The 18,927-nt window shown below is 43.1% G+C and overlaps 1 protein-coding gene across 3 annotated transcripts in view; it reads left to right on the forward strand.

Moving 5' to 3' along the window:
* The window catches only part of arhgap46a (Rho GTPase activating protein 46a), a 48,824-nt gene that overhangs the window by 12,609 nt on the left and 17,288 nt on the right, over positions 1 to 18,927 (forward strand). For 2 of the 3 annotated variants that reach the window (XM_047347614.1, XM_047347613.1), the window contains exons 2-3: positions 4,597 to 5,103; positions 14,798 to 16,181. In XM_047347614.1, coding sequence (XP_047203570.1) covers positions 4,597 to 5,103; positions 14,798 to 16,181 — 1,891 coding nt within the window. Of the gene's footprint in view, positions 1 to 4,596; positions 5,104 to 13,917; positions 14,045 to 14,797; positions 16,182 to 18,927 lie in introns of those variants that run through there. The other variant, XM_047347615.1, reaches the window with a different exon arrangement.

The raw sequence follows: 18,927 nt of genomic DNA on the forward strand, positions 1-18,927 counted from the left end.
TAAGCCCAGTTGATTTATTTTCATTTCATTAACTCACTGAAGGCCTTTAAAAGTCATTTTTACACAATAGCTGCATTTCATACATTTTGAGTCCATTTTGAGCACCTGACCACAATTTATTTGAATCTCCTTCCCTTGATCAGCTCCAGCTGATAATCAGGAAGTCAAATACAGACAAATTTGATTTTTCTTTCTGTTAATTAAATCAATCTAAACTAAACACTCTCACTTTTGAGTACATAAACTTCTGCCAAAAAAAGTTCTTTTCAATACACAAGTCCAAGTCATCGGAAGGAAAAGTAGAGTCAGCTGCTCAGGTCTTGAAGAAAACAGGAAAATTAAGGTTGCACAGAAAAATAAACTGATGGCTTCAGTCGGCCAGTTTTCCTCTCGACAGGGCCGAATGCAACATACCCTAATTACTACCTGGTCGTGCCGATAACACTCTTTAGTGTGGAAGTTGTTTTGAAGTGAATAAGATACAAAGTTAGTTATTTTGAGTATCAGTGAGGTTTTAAAAAGAAAAATTCAAAGTAGGGCTGGGCGATATGGAAAGAAAATCCTATCATGGTAATATTTTTCATATCAGTTGATATAGATATATATATATATATATATATATATATATATATATATATATATATATATATATATATATATATATATATATATATATATATATATATATATATATATATATATATATATATATATATATATATATATATATATATATATATATATATATATATATATATCTCTATCATGATATAAAACAAATCACTATTTTTGTCAATTTATAATGTTCCCTAGTAATATTAAGTGAGATTTGAAGATATCAGAAGGTTATTTTTGATTTAAAGAATTTATTTTAAAACGCTGAACATGTCATCAAACATTATTCAACTGTTTTGGATAATTAAAATCAGAATCAGCTTTTTTGCCAAGTTTGTGACACAAACCAGGAATTTGACTCCGGTACACTTTGCTCTCAGTGAAGATTTTTTTCTTTTTTGTCAATATAAATTAAACATATGCATTGTGTACATATATACACAATTGACTTTACAATAGAATATAATGTCCAAGTTTGCATGCTGTTGTTCTGGGACCCTGACTTTCAAGTGTTCATCAGCGCATCAGCCTGGGGGGAGAAACTGTCTCTGTAGCACCGACCTGACAGTAAAAGTCTAAACAGTTTAAAAGAGATATATTTTGAACTAAAATCTTCTTTTGCAATACAATAAACGTTCTCTGTCGCTTTGACTTTTTTTTATCATAAGGCATGAGAAAGCCGACTCTATGATCAGTTGTTGCCGGTGTACATGCGTTGTTTTCGGAGAGAGGAAAGGAGGCGGGGGCTTAGCAGTCGCTCCCGTCTGGGATTGTAATGTTTTACATTGTGCGTGCTCCAGTGTGGCTCTGGTTCAGGAGGTAAAACAGACTGGTGGTATACCCCGAATTTGTCGGAACATGCGCTCAACGTAATTTGCAGTGCACGCACTTAGTTTTTTTTGTCCGACTTTAAATAGCCAAAATGGCCACAAGACTAAACTGCTCAGACCCTTCTTGTCAATGATGTTGTTTGTCGTGTCTTCTGTCTTTTCTTCTTGCAAGGCACACATTTCTTTCTTATTTTTTTCAGTGATGTCAGTCCTACCTGTTACCTGAAGTAAGAGACTACAGCTGCCCAAACATTAGCCGTCTGGCTGCTACTGCTGTCTGCATCAACGTAACTTTGTGTCTCTGTTTTCCAGCCACATGATTGGTCCGGCGCGGAGTAACTCTTAATAACATTGGCTATTCTTATTGTCTGTCAAAACCTGGATGAACGCCTATCGACCATGTATCGTTTATCGCCCACCCCTAAGTCAAAGAAAGCAAAACAGTAGGAAAACTGTTTTAAAAGGAAACTATTTTCTTTGACCGCTCAAGACACCTTTGCTGTTTTGATTTCGTTTTGATTCAGTGGTGGTACGCTCCTGGAGTTTTATGCCTGAAGGATTAAGAGGTCAGTATTAAGTGTTTTAAAAAAACACAAATTATTTCCACTGAATATAGTCAGGTGGACACAATGAGTGAAAAAGAAGCCAAAACTGAAAGACTGAATATTTTTGCAACTTCTTACTTCAGAGTAGTGAACAGAGTGACACATAGTCAGGCATACGGGACTACCGGGGATTTTCCCGGTGGTTTAGTTGGCCGATGGTTCAGCGCGTGGAGGTGCTGTCGCACACGGCCCCATAGGCTCTGTCCCAACACCCACACTACTCCCTACGCCCCTCTATGAAGTGTTTACTTTTTACAAAGTGTAGGGGTTGAAGTGCGCAGGTTACAAGCATGCAAAATTGGATAATTGGGACAGTAGGGATTACGTCATCGACTTGCACCTGTGCACCGTAACTGCAAAATCAAAAAGAGCAGGAACCAGCACTGTTTTCACAGTCTTGCCGCTCAAAAAGCTATTTAAAACTGCAAGCAGTTTTGAGGAGAATAAAGTGCAGGAAGCGAAGGAGGCTTATACACCAGACTCTTGCCACGCCCGTGTTTGTTTGAAAGGTAACTTCAGTGTTATGACCTACTGACTGCCCAGAATCACTCTGAAGCCAGTGATATCTTACAATGTTGAGCCTGGAAAACCAGTAAAAAAAATATATATTTGTCGGCTTGCTGTCTAAAGTTTACGGAGTTCTTATTATTCTAATTTGATGGCTGGTGACGTTGATGGTTGTGATTGGTTTTTGCTCAGAACATCATCTGCAGCAGTGAATTGTGGGTAATATACTTCGGCGATGTCCGCTTAGATGCGGGCTTCGCCGAAGGGCGGATGTGGGGCACAAAGGGGGCAGGGCTAAGGACCACTCTGGAGAATTGGGACACACTATGCACTCGAACCCATCAACTGGAATGCGCAATTCAGGGACATGGGTGGAAGTGCGAGTATTGGGACAGGGCCATAGTCTCTCAGGCAGCACAGTCTTGTTTTGTGGCGCCATGATGCCTCAGCGACTTCCCTACCTCTCCTCGCTCCTGTCAGGCAGATCTGCTCAGCGTGCTGCCTTGGAGTGGACCTAGAAACACATGAACGAGAGCCGCAGGGCTGACCGGCTGACAGTGAGCAGCGGCCATCGGAACAACTTGTCCCATAAAGCCCGGCCTACAAAAACAAAACGCCTCTGAGGCGCTTAAAACTCAGCAGTCATGAATCACAAATGCCTTGTCCCTAACTAGTGCCACATAAATAAAATTTTCCTGTTTGTCTCTCCATCCAACAGAGACATGCGCAGTGCTGTGGCTCTAGCTCGTCATGTTATTCCTGCGCAGAGCGTTACCTGTCAATCACGGACGCCACGTTAAATAGGTCCATTAGCCATAAAGATGGGGCAGTGACCAAGTATTGAGTGCATAACTGTACATGATTATTTGAAGGTTGACGTTTTTTGTATTAAAAACACTTTTCTTTTATTGGTCGGATGAAATATGCTAATTTTGTGAGATAGGAATTTTGGGTTTTCATGAGCTGTATGCCAAAATCATCCGTATTAAGACAATAAAAGACCTGAAATATTTCAGTTAGTGTGCAATGAATCTAAAATATATGAATGTTAAATTTTCATCATTACTTTATGGAAAATAATGAACTTTATCACAATATGCTAATATTTTGAGAAGGACCTGTAGTAAAAGAAAGCCGTCCAAGAAAGTAAAGCAACACATTTTTGACTTGTGCTAAAAATGTACTAAAACCAGCAGGAGTGGAAAATAACGGATTACATTTTTTTGTGTTACTGTAATTAAGTACAATTTGTCTGGAATTTGCACTTTTCCATGGCTGGATTAGCAATCAGATCCCAGCATGGGGGCACATCAATCGGACTTTACCTTTACTTGAGTACATTATTATTGTACTCTTTCCATCTCTTAAAGCCAGATGTACTGAACATGCTGGACAGTGATAACAGATCCTACTGGTGAAAAGAGTCAGTTGCTGCAGAGGTTACTCAGAGTGAACAATCTTTCCTCCAGTTTTTCTTCCCCTCTAGTTCTCAGGTTCTTCTGAAGTACAGTAGAAATATAAATGGGTTTAGGCTGTAATCCGTGCATACTGATCTCCTGCTCTTTTTGTGTCCTGCACCTCCTTCCTCCCGACGTTTCTTTTGTGTCCTGTATGCATTGTGCTGAGTTGGCAGTTGCAGCCCTTTGATTGTAGTTGAGCTCTGTGGTTTGTGTGGCACACCCAGAGCGTATGGGTCTGTTTGGGCCCCGCTGACTCCGTGCTCAGGTTCCAACCGACTTCTCCACCTGTCTCCTGGTTTGAGAGAATGCACGTATCACTCTGAACCTCCACAGTTCAGAAATGACATCACTGAAAACACACACCCAAACAGATGGATGCATGTGGGGAGCACAAAATTTAACACTCGACCCATATGGACACGTGTGTTTTTGAACCTCTCAGTCTGCTAAGCAGTGTGAGATGTTTACTGCCTGTCTACTCGATTAGTCCTCAGGCGTGACTGCGACCTCTAAGGAAGGATTGTATATTCTGTTGTTACCTGCTGGTAACTCTTTACCCTGTCGCTTATTTCTCCTCAGCTCTGATTGGGTGGAGATCCTGGAGCCACGCTCCCGCGAGCGCATGTATGTGAACTTGACCACAGGTGAATGCGGCTGGGATCCCCCTCCTGGTGTTCCTGTCCGCCAGGCAGACGGCAACCAGTGGTGGGAGCTGTTTGACCCTCACAGCGGCCGCTTCTACTACTACAACGCAACTGGGCGTCGCACGGTCTGGCACCGACCCCAGGGAGCTGACATAGTGCCCCTCTCCCAGCTGCAGGCCATGAAGCGGGGCAGTGAGGCCAGGCAGGCTGGAAGGGTCGTGGAGGAGCGCCACCACTCTACCACTGGGAGCATCAGCAGCGTGGGGAGCCAGGGGCGCCGCACCCCTCTGGCCGAGCGGGACATTGACAGCCCGCTCCCCACAGCCCTGGAGCCCTCTGAGCAGAATGCAAACTCCGAGCTGGACCCAGCAGTGGATAGCCGGATGAAAGGAGATGGGCGCAGCACCGAACACGACACGGATGACGGCAAAGACCCACAGAGGTAAGTGATTAAAACCCAAGGGACTTATACCGAGATTAGGTTTAATCATTAGAAGCTCACATTACCAGAGTAGCAGTGAGGAAACATGATACTGTAATATGTCATTGCTGGTTTTAAAGACTCTCAAATGCTTCTGTTGTGACAATTTGCAAGATTATGTTGGCTTTGGAGCATTTTCAGGCCAAACTCAGACTTTTTTGTTTTCTTTTTCACTTATCTGTGCATTCCATACATCCCACGTTTCCACACGATTGCCTGTGAACCATGCTTAGCCATTTTAGCAAATCGCTTCCAAATGGGGGGGAAATAGTCCTCTATATTAGAGAACACATCACTTCCCCTCGCACCAAGGTTTCTGGTGCAGAACGAGCGCTAACAGTAAGTCATTCAGAAACCCCCATCATGTGCTCGGTGTTGCGGCTTCATCTAAACCACATTTTTTTTTCCCATTCAAGTCAAATACCAGACATGCCGCTTCTGTTTCCCCTGGCAGAAGGCCACTAAGGCTATCTCAGTGTCCCTCTGTGTGCTGACCACCACTCTGCTCTGCCCCGATGCACTGTTCATTTCATTTTCCTAAAACAAATCCAGGCTCTAGGTCGTAGACAACTGTAACCCCTCTAATGTGACTGCATGAGAGGCATGTGAGAGAATGTTGTGGTTAATAACAAACAGAACCGCCACATTCCTGCTGCTTATGAGCAAGGCTAACCCTGAGTTTTCAGACGTTTTGTCTTTGAGACTGGATTAGTTTCTTGTGGTGCTGTTTTTCTATTAGATGGTATCTTCTGACTGTTTCATACTTTGGTGCTGCATAAACTTGATTGAGGAGTTGAATCGTAAGGTCTGGCTGTTGAGTGACACCTGGATCCGCTGCACACTGCCTTGCAGAAGTAAATACAAACTCATGTATTTTATTTGGATTTCATGTGATCGATCGACACAAAGTGTCACAATAATAATTATGAATACAAATCAGAAAAGTGGATTGTGCATTTGTATTCAAGCATCCTTTGGGTAACCTTAAGAAGTTACCCAATTATGCTAGTTTGAGAACATTGGTAAACAAACGGCATCATGAAGACAAGGAACACCACAGACAGTTCAATGGTAAAGTTGTGGAGAGGTTTAAAGCAGGGATAGGTCAAAACAATATCACAAGCTTTAAATTGTTCCACCCATTATCTGAAACTGGAGAGTGCATGGCACTAGAGACACACTACCAATGGCAAGGAGAGCATTAATCAGAAGCAGCCAACAGGCCTAGGTAACTCTGAAAGAGCTGCAGAGATCCACAGCTCAGGTGGGTGAATCCATCAACAGGATAGTTAATGGGTAAGCACTCCATAAATCTGGCCTTTCTGGGTGAGATGAAAGATAAAATTTAAATAAACAGCTGTTTTCACTTTTCCACATGCCACATAAGGAGAGGCCTTTCTCACCAAACCGGTTCCGATGCTAAACTCGTGCCAGTGCGTACTAACCCTGGCTCTAGCACAAGAAACTGGAGCTATCCAAGCCCCAGTTCCCTGCTGGGCCAGAGGAAAGAACCCTTTCATCAGTAGCCAGGGGAAAGCTTGTGGGAAAAAGCTGCCAATCTAATGGTTGTTCAACACTAGTTCAAATACAAACCTACACCACACTTTTCAGATTATTAATAAAATAAAATAAAAATTGAAAGCCTTATATAATGTTTTTTCACTTTAATATTATGAACTACTTTGTGTAAAGTTCTAGAGCTATAAATCTTTTACCAGCACGCTTCGTATGGACAGAAGTAGCACCCTTGGGTCCCACACTGTCCCAGTGACTCAACCTTTCCCAGAACCTCTTGGGTCTCCCCCTTAAAACAATAGCCAGCTGTGTCCCAACAATGAAAGCTGAGGAGCACTTAGCTAACCGGATTGATACCCTAATTGGCCATATGGTCCTTCACATGCTCACCACCCTCAGTCTCTCAGCAGGTAATCAGAAACCACAAAACGCACGCAGGGCGGGCAATGTGTCAGCCCAAAAGGGTTGAACAGGTGGCTTCAAACATGGTTTGAGATGAACCAATTGTTAGGGACTGTTTCGTTTCTACTTCTGCTCATCAAAACTTCACTTGTATATGAAGTTCTTTATCTTTTTTCATCTTCTTTGTGTTAACACTTGCACTATTTTGGACATTTTTCTACATGTTTCTCTTTCTTCTAGCACAGTGGGAATAAAACAGTAACATCTGACCTTTTTTAGAAAACAATACTGCCCAGTGTGGAAACCTGACAATGTCAAATATTCCAACACGGCTGTCCTTTTGTTTAATTCTATTAATAAATCTGTTCAGAATAGTTTCCTGACAGCTCAGTTTTTCTGAAAGTCGTTAAGCTGTACTTGGACGATGCAGCTTCCTTTCTCTTTGTGTACAGCTCTGACGATGCTAAATGTCGATACATGAACGCACTTGTACTTCTGTCTGAGTGCCAGGTCTGTGAATCATTGACCAGGCCTTATCACATGTGCAGGGAATCTCTGTGTTTTAAGCTCCTCAGGAAAGTACCGCGAACTTCACGGAGAAACAGGATCATTGTGGTGTTGAGAAAAAACTGTCGAAAGGTTTTCTTTTCATGACATAGTAATGACACAATGTCACAAATGAGATTACAATACTTCACACACTGGGAAATCCACAGGTCTATATGGTATTAATCAACCTGAATACAAAACTTAACCAGTAAAAGACTTCTATGCTTCTCTGTTTATGTACTTTGTGACTGTGTGCGGGCGTGTTCCCATTTAGCTTTTCAGGTGCACACCTGTGAGGTTCATTGGATCAGAAACGTGTGTGGAATGGGTGACTGCTTGTTTTACATTGATGGAGAAGTGGAGGTAGTTTACATCTGCTTCATAGCACTCTGTTGTCTTATATTATAACCTGATGGGGCAAAACGAACCACTAAACTGAACAAAAGGCATTTTTAAACAGTTCTGCCCCAAGGTGAACTGAAAGCTTCCTGTCTGTTCTTTTAGGAAGTTTACATATGCTTGTCTGTCTGCACCCTCTGATGTATTCCTGGAATGATCAGTGAAATACATTTACACTGATATCAGTCACTTAAAACTTGTATTTCCTGGTTGTTTGGTGACTTTCTGGAGAAAGCTGAGTTTCTCAGTGATCTCTCTCAGGTTACCTGCCCTTAGCAAAAGCTACGCACAAGCACCTTAAAGCTGGTTTAATGCTCTCAGTTTAAGTGTTGTTTGGTTTTATTTTGTTAGTCTTGGCAACAAAGGTGCCAAGACTAGTGATACAAAATGATGTAAAAGTATTTACAACCCTTACAACTTGTTAACTTTTTGTCACTTTATAAATGGTTTAATTAGGTGAATTTTGGTTCCTCTCAAGTTTATTTAGGGTTTCATTAGAGAAAATGGGGTTAAATACAAATGCACACCACACTTTTCAGATTTTGTTATTTTTTTATGAATAAATCAAATACAATATATTATTTTCCTACCACTTTACAATTACGGAACACTCAAGTCGTGGGTGTATAGCTACAACATTTGGAAAAGAAACCCAGTTCATCTGCCAGAGATTGGGATTGGCCAGGACCGCCCACCCCCTCAAGAAGATCATGACATGTAATAAATTATAAAACGTCTATTCATTTTCACACATTACCAACTTAGCGTGGCAGGAGAGGAACTATATTGTTTCCAACTCATGGCGGAGGAACACTCCTTTTTAAGTCTTGATGTACGGCTGCACCATGCAGACGCACACACACGGAACAGGGAGAACATGGAGAAACATCAGTGATCTCCTTGTCGTTTTACTGTATGCCCTTCTATGGAAGCTCGTTTGGGCCAAAACTCTAATTTACCAGTCACTTTATGCGCCTGTAATGACCTGTAATGAGTGCATCATATTACATTTATCTGAGATGAATCTGAATTATGCCATCACAAACAGTCTGTTTTGCAAAACTCTGTATTTCAGTTCAGTCTTTAGGGAAGTTTTAAAGGGAATTTTGCAAATAACCCCTTCAAAAGCAAAAGTATTACAAAGAACCAAAACAAAGCAGCTTCCTCTTAAACACTTGTAACAGGCTGTGAGCCATTCGGGCCAAATCACTGGTGGGGTTTATTTAGGAAATGAGGGCGAGTTTTATTGGCTAGATAAAGGTTTTAATGAATCACACATTCTGTTCACGTTTACTACGCTTGCAGAAGTCTTTCATGCTTTTGATGTGCAACCAGTCTGAGGACGTAGTTTTTACACACACTGGAAGGACTTGTTTTATCTCCACTCCCCTGGTGCGGTAAGCTCTTTTTTTTTTTTTTTTTTTTCAGATCTTTATAGAGTCTGCTCTTTTAAAAAATTTTCCTCGCTTTCTTTCCCCTTACAAAAAAGCTACTTGTTGAGTTTATAGTTCTTTACTTTGGTCGCATTGAAGTAAACTGTGTTTTTTTTTTTTTTTCCATTGTTAAACTCTGTTCTCCTTTTTTCTACTCATCGCACTTTGTACTCTGTACTTCACATAATTGCAAAGTTTATGTCATCCTCAAAAGCTCGATTATAGACATGCAGTGTGTCCTAAACCTCTATTGTTTTAGTTTTTATTTAAGGCATTTTTACAGTAAACCCGGTCTCTCTGCTTCTGGAATGCGCTGAAATGTATTTTTGAAAGACTTGATGGCACCAGGTTCAGTTAATTTAGCCTGTCAGAGGTGGTCTATTTCTGCGTACTACAGTGCTGTTGTGTTTCTGTTTTGCTCTCTGACTATATTTCAGTGAGTAGACACTGGCTGCAGTTTCAGCAGATGATCTATAATTGGACCTGCTGGAAGAACTGCAGATAAACTTTCACGTCGCAGGGACTCATCTCTGTGGAATCCATTTGCGTTGGTCTTACCCCGCTCCTTCAGAGCAGTCCTGCTGGCTTTCCTCTGACCCAGCCCGGCACTCCTCTCAGACCCTGGCTGTGGGAGCCTTAGACCCACACAGCTGCCAGACATCTTGGCTCGGGGGAGGGAGGTGTCTTTTCAGCTGTTGTGGGACAGCTGGTTCTCTGTTGGTCTCTTACAGGAAACAGGATGCTACCAGCTCCCCGTAAAACCCTTAATCTTATTTTTGTTGTCATTTGACATTTCAAAAAGTAATTCTAAAAGGCAAAATGAAAAACCAGCCTTGAACTCTGGTCAGTTGGTGCTATATTATCTTTAATGATTCCTCAGTGTCTTTAATTTCCTTCCTCTCTTCAGATCAGTGATCTCATTGCTCTGTTCTCAGAGGTGTTTGTGCAGCAGCAACTTGGTCTGCAGGACCTCACTTCCTCTTCCTGTTCAGCCAATGTTAATAATAACCTGTTTTTGTTACCCCACTGTTCTCATCATATTTAGGAATTTCCAAATCCATATTCCTGTCCTCTATAATGGCTTTTCCCATGTTATTTCAGACATGTAGTAAAAATTGTCTACTGAAAGCAGCAGGTTATAGAGACAAACTGAACTTGAGAACATGTGAAAATACTATACAGTGCCTTGCAAAAGTATTTAAACCCCTCGCTGGTGGCAGCATTATGCTATGGGATACTTTTCTTTAGCAGGGACAGAGAATGTGTTTAGAGTTGATGGAATGATGGATGGAGTTAAATACAGGTCTATCCTGGAAGAAAACCTGTTGGTGACTCTTTAACACTTGACACCAGGGTGGAGGTTGGCCTTCCAGCAGGGCCACAACCCTAAACATACAGATTTAACTGTGGTGGAACGGTTTACACCAAATCATATTCATTTTGTTAGGATGGCCTAGTTTACAACCAGACATAAACCGCATAGAGAATCCATGGCAAGTCTTTAAAAAAAGTAGTTTGCACACATTGTGTAAATCAAATCTGACTGAGGTTGAGCTATTCTGTGTGAAGAATGAGCTAAAATGTCCCCAAAAAAGAGCTGCAGCTGTATGTAATTGCATGAAAATGTGGTTCTGCGAAGTATTGACCCAGGGTGGCTTGGTACAAATGCGAAAGAAACATCCGAAAAGCGAAAGGCACTGTATGTGATTTAGAGGCACCAGAGGAGCTGAGGCTAGTTGAGATTTGCTGACAGTTAGCCTGAATTGTTTCATCAGAATCAATCAGATGACCTCATTTAGGGCCAGAGGATCTCTAAACTTTTTATACCAAAAATTTCTTCATCACATGCAAGCTCCTAGCTCTGAATGAAAGGATTTGCAAATACATGCTGTTTCCTATAGAACTGTCCAGATGTGACAAATGTGTTTTGAGCGTGCCCGAGGAAAATCCACAATAGAAATGATCCGTCTGTAAACATGCCTTTTTAAACTTCTGTGATAAATAGTTGTGTTTAATGCCCTTCCTAAGCTAACTCTTGACAGGCAACCTCCCAGCTAATAGCACACCCTTTCTGAACAACTTTCTTTGTGGTTAGAATGACACCCAGGCCTGCTCTGCATTACGTAACCTGGATGCTGCCGGACTAATGAGAGGTCAAAGATGGCTCTTTCTTTGTCTGTGCCTTGATCTCCATTGCTACCATTGAGGGAGGCGTCTCCGTGACGATGGCAAAGCCATGCATTGTGTTGGGCTCGCCCCACTGCTACAAAGCCCCCTGAATGAGCCCTGAGGAATTTCAGCCTTCCCGCTCATTCCCTCGCTGCACTCTCCCACGACTAATCCCCACCCCTTCTCATTTACACACACTCACTCTCTCGTTTCTCTTTCTCCTTCACGCTAAAACCGCCACCCCATGCATTTTAGCTGTGGGTTTTCTCAGCATTGCGCTGTATTGGTTTTCCTTTTTGGTGAAGAATTTACTCAGACTTTTCATTAACCTGGGTTTCACTGGTATGTGTTTGTTGTGTAATGGGATAAAAAACAGCCTTGAAAACCTGTGCAGCTTTATGTTACAGTGAATGCATAATTTGGCACATCATAACAAATGTATTAGGCAACACAAAATAGTGCATAATTTAACGTAGGAGAAAATTATCCATGGTTTTCAAAACAATTACTAATAAAAATAAAAAAATGTGGTGTATATAACCCCAGTGGGTCAATACTTTGCAGAACCAGCTTTTATTGCAATTACAGCTGCATGTATTTTGGGTTATGTCTCTGGCAGCTTTACACATCTATAGAGTAATTATTTGGCCCGTTCTTCTTCGCCAAATAGCTCAGCCTCAGTCAGAATGGGTGGAGAGCATTTGTAAACATATATTTAGCCACAGATTCTCAACTGGATTTAGGTCTGGATTTTGACTGAGCCATTCTAGCTCATAATATCGTTTGATCTGTACCATTTCTGTTTTCTTTCCAGCATTGTCCTGTATTTAGCTGAATCTATCTTCAACTGTCTTTGCTGACAGGTTAGGTGGACTGGTGTATTTTGGTTGGTTTGCAGTTTTGCTGTACTCCATTCCTTTTCGGATGATGGTTCAAACAGGAACTGCCTGAGATCAAAGTTCAAAGCTTGTTTTCCAACTAACCCTAATTTAAACTTCTTCACAACCTTGTCCCTGACCTGCCTGCTGTGTTCCTTGGTCTTCATGACACTGTTTGTTCACTGATGTTTTCTAACAAACCTCTGAGGCCTTCACAGAACAGCTGCATTTATACTGACACTAAATACACATAGATGGCCTTTGTTTACTAATTAGGTGACTTCTGGATTTTATTGACAAGTATCAGAGTAAAGCTGGCTTAATACGAATGCCTGCCACATTTTATTTCTCAATTTTGTTTGTAAAACCCTCGCCTCATTTTCCTTCCACGTCACAATTAGGCATTACTTTTTTCTACATGTGTATAAAAGTCCCACTCAAATGAATGCAGCGTGCGAACATGATATAAAGCATTTCCTGTTTGTACAGAATATAGGGAAACCCTCTCTCCAACCCTCCCACTATTCTCCACACACAGGAAGCAGTGGTCACTTCTTTCTTAGGGTCAATCCACGCCAAGTTAGTCACTGACACAACCCACACATGGAGAAGCACAGTCATGTGTTATTTACAAGGCAATTACATTAACCCCAGAGGTGGTTTTGTGCTTGAGCAACAGGCTGGGATTTGTTGGTGGGACCGTTTAAGATGGCCAGCCTTGTCGTTTTGTTCGCGCGCTGTCCCTCTGATAACGAAGCAGCGCTAAAACAGTCGGCTGTTCCTCACCTGCCGAGGTGGCTCCTCTTCCTGTTTGGCAAGACCAGTGTGAGAAAACAGCCTCTGTTTCAAAGACAGCAGGTTACAGTTCCACGTGTTTATAGCGGCCGCTTGTCACCTGACCACCCTGTGTAACCAAACACACTGGCTTGTAACAGTTTAACAGTGGCGTTTTGTCAGAGCTGATGTTCACACGTGTGTGTCTATGGATGTGTTAAGTGGACAGTAAAACGTCCTAGTTGGCTTTGGTGAGGAAGGGGCTTTGGATTCTTCACTGGAGATCAGGGCAGCGTGGTTGGGTGGTGTGCCAGGTGGCTGAGGCCCCAGCTGTTAACAGGCCATGCCTGGATGGTGAATCTGTGGGACTGTTTGAGGATGAGTGTGTGTGTTTACATTCAAATGACTGAGGCAGCATGACTCACTCTGTATTGGGAGGGTGGGGCACAGACGGGGTCCCGATAGAGAGATGGAGGCCCATGCAATAGCTGGGAAGACTAAAGGAAGTTTGCCGTTGGTGTGAGGGACCTCGGGGGAATTGTTTCAGCATTGTTCCATAGAGACGGAGGGGGCAGAAGGAGGGGGTCTTTCCACCTCCTACTCTCCTCCCTCAGCGTCCTCTTCCTGCTGTTACAGCTAAACTCTCAAGTCAGTGTTCTTGATGAAGAGACGCTTTTAAACACAAGTTCTGAGCTCCGTGCTGAGCTGTTTGGTTGGATTTACCCAGATGATCAGCTTTGATCAAATTAATTACCGTATTGGACCAGGTTGAAGTGTGGGAAGGTAAGTCTGCCTGGCCTCAATTTAAACCCATTTGCCAAAAAAAAAATCTTTGGTGCTAATTTACATGTTTCTCGGAGTAGAATGAAGGGCGTGTGACTTGTAGTGCTGGTTTTAGACTCAGAAGTTGGTCTACGATGGGAAACTTTTTGATCAGCTGAGGGATGAGATTGCAGTGGAGGATTATAGGGCACCAGCAGACCAGCGCAGCATGACCAGATTGAAGGCAGATTGTTTTTCGTTGCTAGGATTAGCAGCCGGCTCTTGGCGTTGTAGTTGGCCGGTCATTCAACCCTAAAAGCGGGAGAGTTGCCCTTCAGAAACCTGTGGTCTGATTCACACTTCAGATGCCCCATCAGTGATGCAGCAGGTTGGCATTTGATCATATACATTAGACTCCAAGTAAATATTTTGCCAATATGTTCCCCAGACACGAGTCACACCTATTAACGGGACCTTAGGAAAGATGTGTTTTGTTCAGTCACTCTGTATTTTTAGGTTCTTGATTTGCACAACACATGAGTTATTGTGTTGTGGTATTGACGAGGCTGGCTTGACTGCGAGACTGAAAATGGACTCAGTTCTTTAGACGTTAAGGGAATGTTTGGAAAAGACTTCATGGATTGCTGGAGATTTTCTCAGCCCTCTCGTGCCTGTAGTTACCATATATAATGATGCCGCTTTTATGACAGTTTGTTTAGCTTTCAGATGCTGTACTATTTTTATTGAATTTAAATCTCATTTATGTCTTTCCAGGGATAATTCTCAAAGATGGCAGCCAGCACCCGGTTCTAAAGCAGCCATGTTGGTGAAGGTGAACAGCATGCAGCGCAGCCAGCCCATCCCACCACTGCAGCAACATTTACAGCACAGTGCACCCAGCAAAGCCAGCACTGCTTCCCATGGAGGACACCCGAGCTCCAGCCAGGGATATAAAACAGCCCCTTCTGGCAAAATGGCCAGTGATGGGCGTCAGGCTCATCACATTAGAAAAGGCAGCAATGGTAGCTTCTGTTTGTTGACATCGGACGCTGGCCACCCCAGTCCGCTCCTCCAGAGGTCACAGACTTGCACCCCGCGCCCAGTCTCTCCTCCGTATGGTTGCACTGCCCCGATCTACGATGAGCCAGTGTCAGAATGTCCCATATATGACGAACCCCCTACAGATATGGAAGTAGAGGGGGCACACCTGTATAATGGACAACATTTGTCTCGTTTGACACCTACCCAGAGTCTCCAAAAGCCTAGACTTCTCCCGCACCCTGCTTCATCTCATCTGGGGTCTAGACACCGGAGAGACCCCTCTTCCTCTGACTACAGCCCAGCCGGTCTGGAGTGCATCAAGCACATGGTCAATGTGGACCCCAAACAAGGGCTCCCATCCAGCTCTCCTCTGCCTACGCGAGCTGCTTCCCCTACCTCCAGACAAGATCGTGTTTTGAATCTGCCCCAGCCACACCCTTCACAACAGTCTCGAGGCCAGTTAAGGGACAGAGAGCTAGGAACCCCGGGCCCGAGTTCACTGGACAAAAAGCATAACTGGCGAATCCTGGAGGCCACTGTGCAGCGTGCCATGGATGCACGGCACAGCAGGCAGAGCAGCCAAGCCTCACAGGATTTCCAATCCACTACCCCACAGGCCACAGCAAACTATCAAGACTCTGGCTACTCCACAGGACCCTCTCCAAGCTTGAGAAGAAAGAGCAGGAGGAGAGTGGGAGGCGCAGGAGGCAGGCCGGGGTCAGTAGGCAGCAGCGGGGAGCTATGCGCCCTAAACGAGAGACTAATGGCAGAAATGAGGGAGGTGGTGAGTCGCTCCAACACCATGAGAGAGGTGAGAGCAGGGCTGGACCCAGAAATGGGGGACAGAGGTGTTGTACCTCGGACACGCTCCCCTGCAGACTCACTCAGGTGGTTTGGAGGAGGAGGGAGCTCTGCGGGCAGGTGTCCATCACAAGAGGACATGGGCAGTGCTCCACGGTCACTAAAGGGGACGAGTAACTGTGGCCCCCCTGTTCTGACCCCTCTGGAAATACCAGGAAGGCAAAAAAGAACCTATGAAAAGGTGGATACATTGGAGATGAGCATAAACAGCCAGGCCAGCCTTTCATCACCAGAGACCCCAGGACCACAATCACAGGTAACCTCCTATTATAATTATTGGTTTTAGAAATGCACCAATCAGAGCATTGTGGCCGATTTCTGATCTCTGATTGTTAATTATGTCTTTCTCTCTTCCTGTCAGTAGCTGCAATAATTATTTATTTTATGACATCAAACTGCTGTGTTAGAGAGCAGTTCCTTTAAAACAAGGTTGTCCTGTTTACTAATATTTCCAAACAAAACCAACATCGTTTGCATCTTCTATTGGTGACTAGCATTGTTAGCATTACTACCTGTAAATCTCTGTGTATTTCCCAAAACATGTAGATCAGTAATGTAAAAAATCTACAGCCAATGTCGTGCTTTAGATGTTTCCCTTGTTCAACATACCTGAATCAAGTGATCGGTTCACTACTCTGCAGAACTTGGTGACATGCTGATTATGTAATTCAAGTTGAAACAAGGATCTCTCTAAAACATGCAGGATGCTGGGTCTTGAGGACTGGAGTTGGACATCCCTGCTGTAGACCCTTACCCTAACCCCCAAAACACACTGGATCAGATTTGGCATACTATCCAGGGGAAAAATCGAGTCGCTTTGATGTCTGTGGCAATTAAAATATGTTGAAGTGAATGGGGCTGCACAGACTGTTCATGCTTCTTCGTTGCTGCGCCTCCAATAATAACAAAGAAAGACCAAGATAGACCAGGGGTCTATTTTGGTCGGACCTACGGTGCAATTTGACAGAAATGTCATGAGTCAGGCAGGAAGTGAGACACGGTGGCAAAGTAAAACACGTCTGCTTTGGGGGAAATACAAACTAAAATGGTCAAATAGCAACGTAAGCATTTTGCAATTTCGGATTGCGTTTGCTCGCAAATAATTTCGCTTGGGTAATTTCCAAGATGGACGACGAGCCAATTGATTGTCGAAGTAGAGAACAGAACAGTTTTAGGATTTCTGGTACATATTCTTGCGTGACTGCTCAATCTCGCGAGTCCGGTCGCCGTCTCGTCAGAGTACATTTTTTAAAGAAATCGTATCGGAGGGTGTAGGGGTGGTTGTGAGCGGTGTGTTTTAGGGGTAACTCCTTAGCTTTTAAAAAAGCTGCCAACATTTCCAAATCCATGCTCCATGATAGGCAGAGGTTAAAAGCTCTGACAGAGATTTGTTGTAAAATGTTCAGTTCCTTCTGTCTGCCTAAAGTCTGGCTTTAAACAGCTCACTGATAAGGAAACCTGCTAGTTTTAGGTGCTTTTTTTAATTTTTGAAAGTAAGCAGACAAGAAGTGGGGCGGAGAGAGGGGGAAGAATTGCAGCACCGGTCTCCGGGGTCGGGACTCGAACCCAGGAGAGCTGTGTGAAGGACTGAAGCCTCTGTATGTTGGTTGTGTGCTCCATTGCTGCACTGTGCTCACCTGGCAGTGATTATGCACTATGTGCTCATTGGTGGAACAAGATCAGGACCGATCAAGTGGCAAATTGTCCAGTGAGCGGTCTATTTGTTGATGCATTTGTAATCTGTTGCTGTACAAATAACACTCTGAAGCTTAACTAACGCTGTCTTTACTATGTAATTAAAAAGCTTAAACATGCTTAAATATATTTGCGCTGGTTGAGCTGTGATTACTGATTTCTCTCTAGATTAGCTGTAGGAAAGAAATGAGGCCTGGTCATGCTTGAATAAAGCATCTTTGTTTTTGTCTTTGGGCAGTAGGAATTTTTAGATGTGCATGTATCTGGTTCCTCAAAGGCACAATGAACAGATTGTTTGGCAGAGCAGAACTGTACCTGCTGACTAATTAAATTATATATATTTAAATATCCCAAACACTGAGGACATTTGGTCATAATTAAGCTTGCAGAGTGAAAAATGCATATTGCAATACTTTCATTCTACAGACTTTATAAAAGTAATATTATATTTAACCTCTTGAAACACTTTTAGATGTAATAGGAAGCACATAGAGAAAGCCCTGAAGTTTGTTGTTTTTATAAACATTGCACCTTTTTACATCGTGTTAACGCCCATTAAACCATGAAAGTCGGATTCCTCAAGAAGACTCACATACTTCTATTTGTAAAGAATAAAAATCATTTATAATTATTGTATTTTATAGTTCGTTTCCGATATTAGGAGACCAAGGTCCTTTTTTCGAATATATGCTCCTTATCATGAATATAAAAGGCCCAGAAGGAGTTTGAAGGAGCAGCCAGAGGCTATTCTGTAGAGATTTATAACGCCAATTTTTCAGGGTGGGGCATAGTAAGATACAATTAACCCAAGATATTAAGGTGTGGACCCAGACCGTAGAGGTGGGCATTACTCTGGCCTTTTATCAGCTGAGGGCCGTAATTGAGTCAGGGGTTTGCTGTGCTAGGACTACTCAAGCCTAGCAACTTGACACAGATTCATTAGTCTTGCTATAAAGTCTCACCTGAACGGGGTTTAAATGGTCCCGAGACATCGGACAGTAAATGGGCTGAGCATTGCTAACTGTAATGGCCACAGTTCCAACAACAGCCATCATCCTCTTACTGCTGCCCATCTGCTCCTCACTGCAGGCACTTTAAACTCATATGCCAGCTCTGTGCTTGGGTAGCGATGCCCATGCCAGGCTGGAGAGATTCAGGACATGGCCTCCTTTGGTCAGGAAGGAGGACCACTGTGGCCCATATGGCCCAGGATTGGCAGGGTTGTGAGGAGGAGGAAGAGAAGAGAAGCATTTCGGTACCCAAACCTGGTAGTACCACTGTAGCTGTCACATGTTAGAAATCATCAG

The sequence above is a fragment of the Girardinichthys multiradiatus genome, chromosome 20 (assembly GCF_021462225.1).
Source record: "Girardinichthys multiradiatus isolate DD_20200921_A chromosome 20, DD_fGirMul_XY1, whole genome shotgun sequence".
Classification (NCBI taxonomy): domain Eukaryota; kingdom Metazoa; phylum Chordata; class Actinopteri; order Cyprinodontiformes; family Goodeidae; genus Girardinichthys; species Girardinichthys multiradiatus.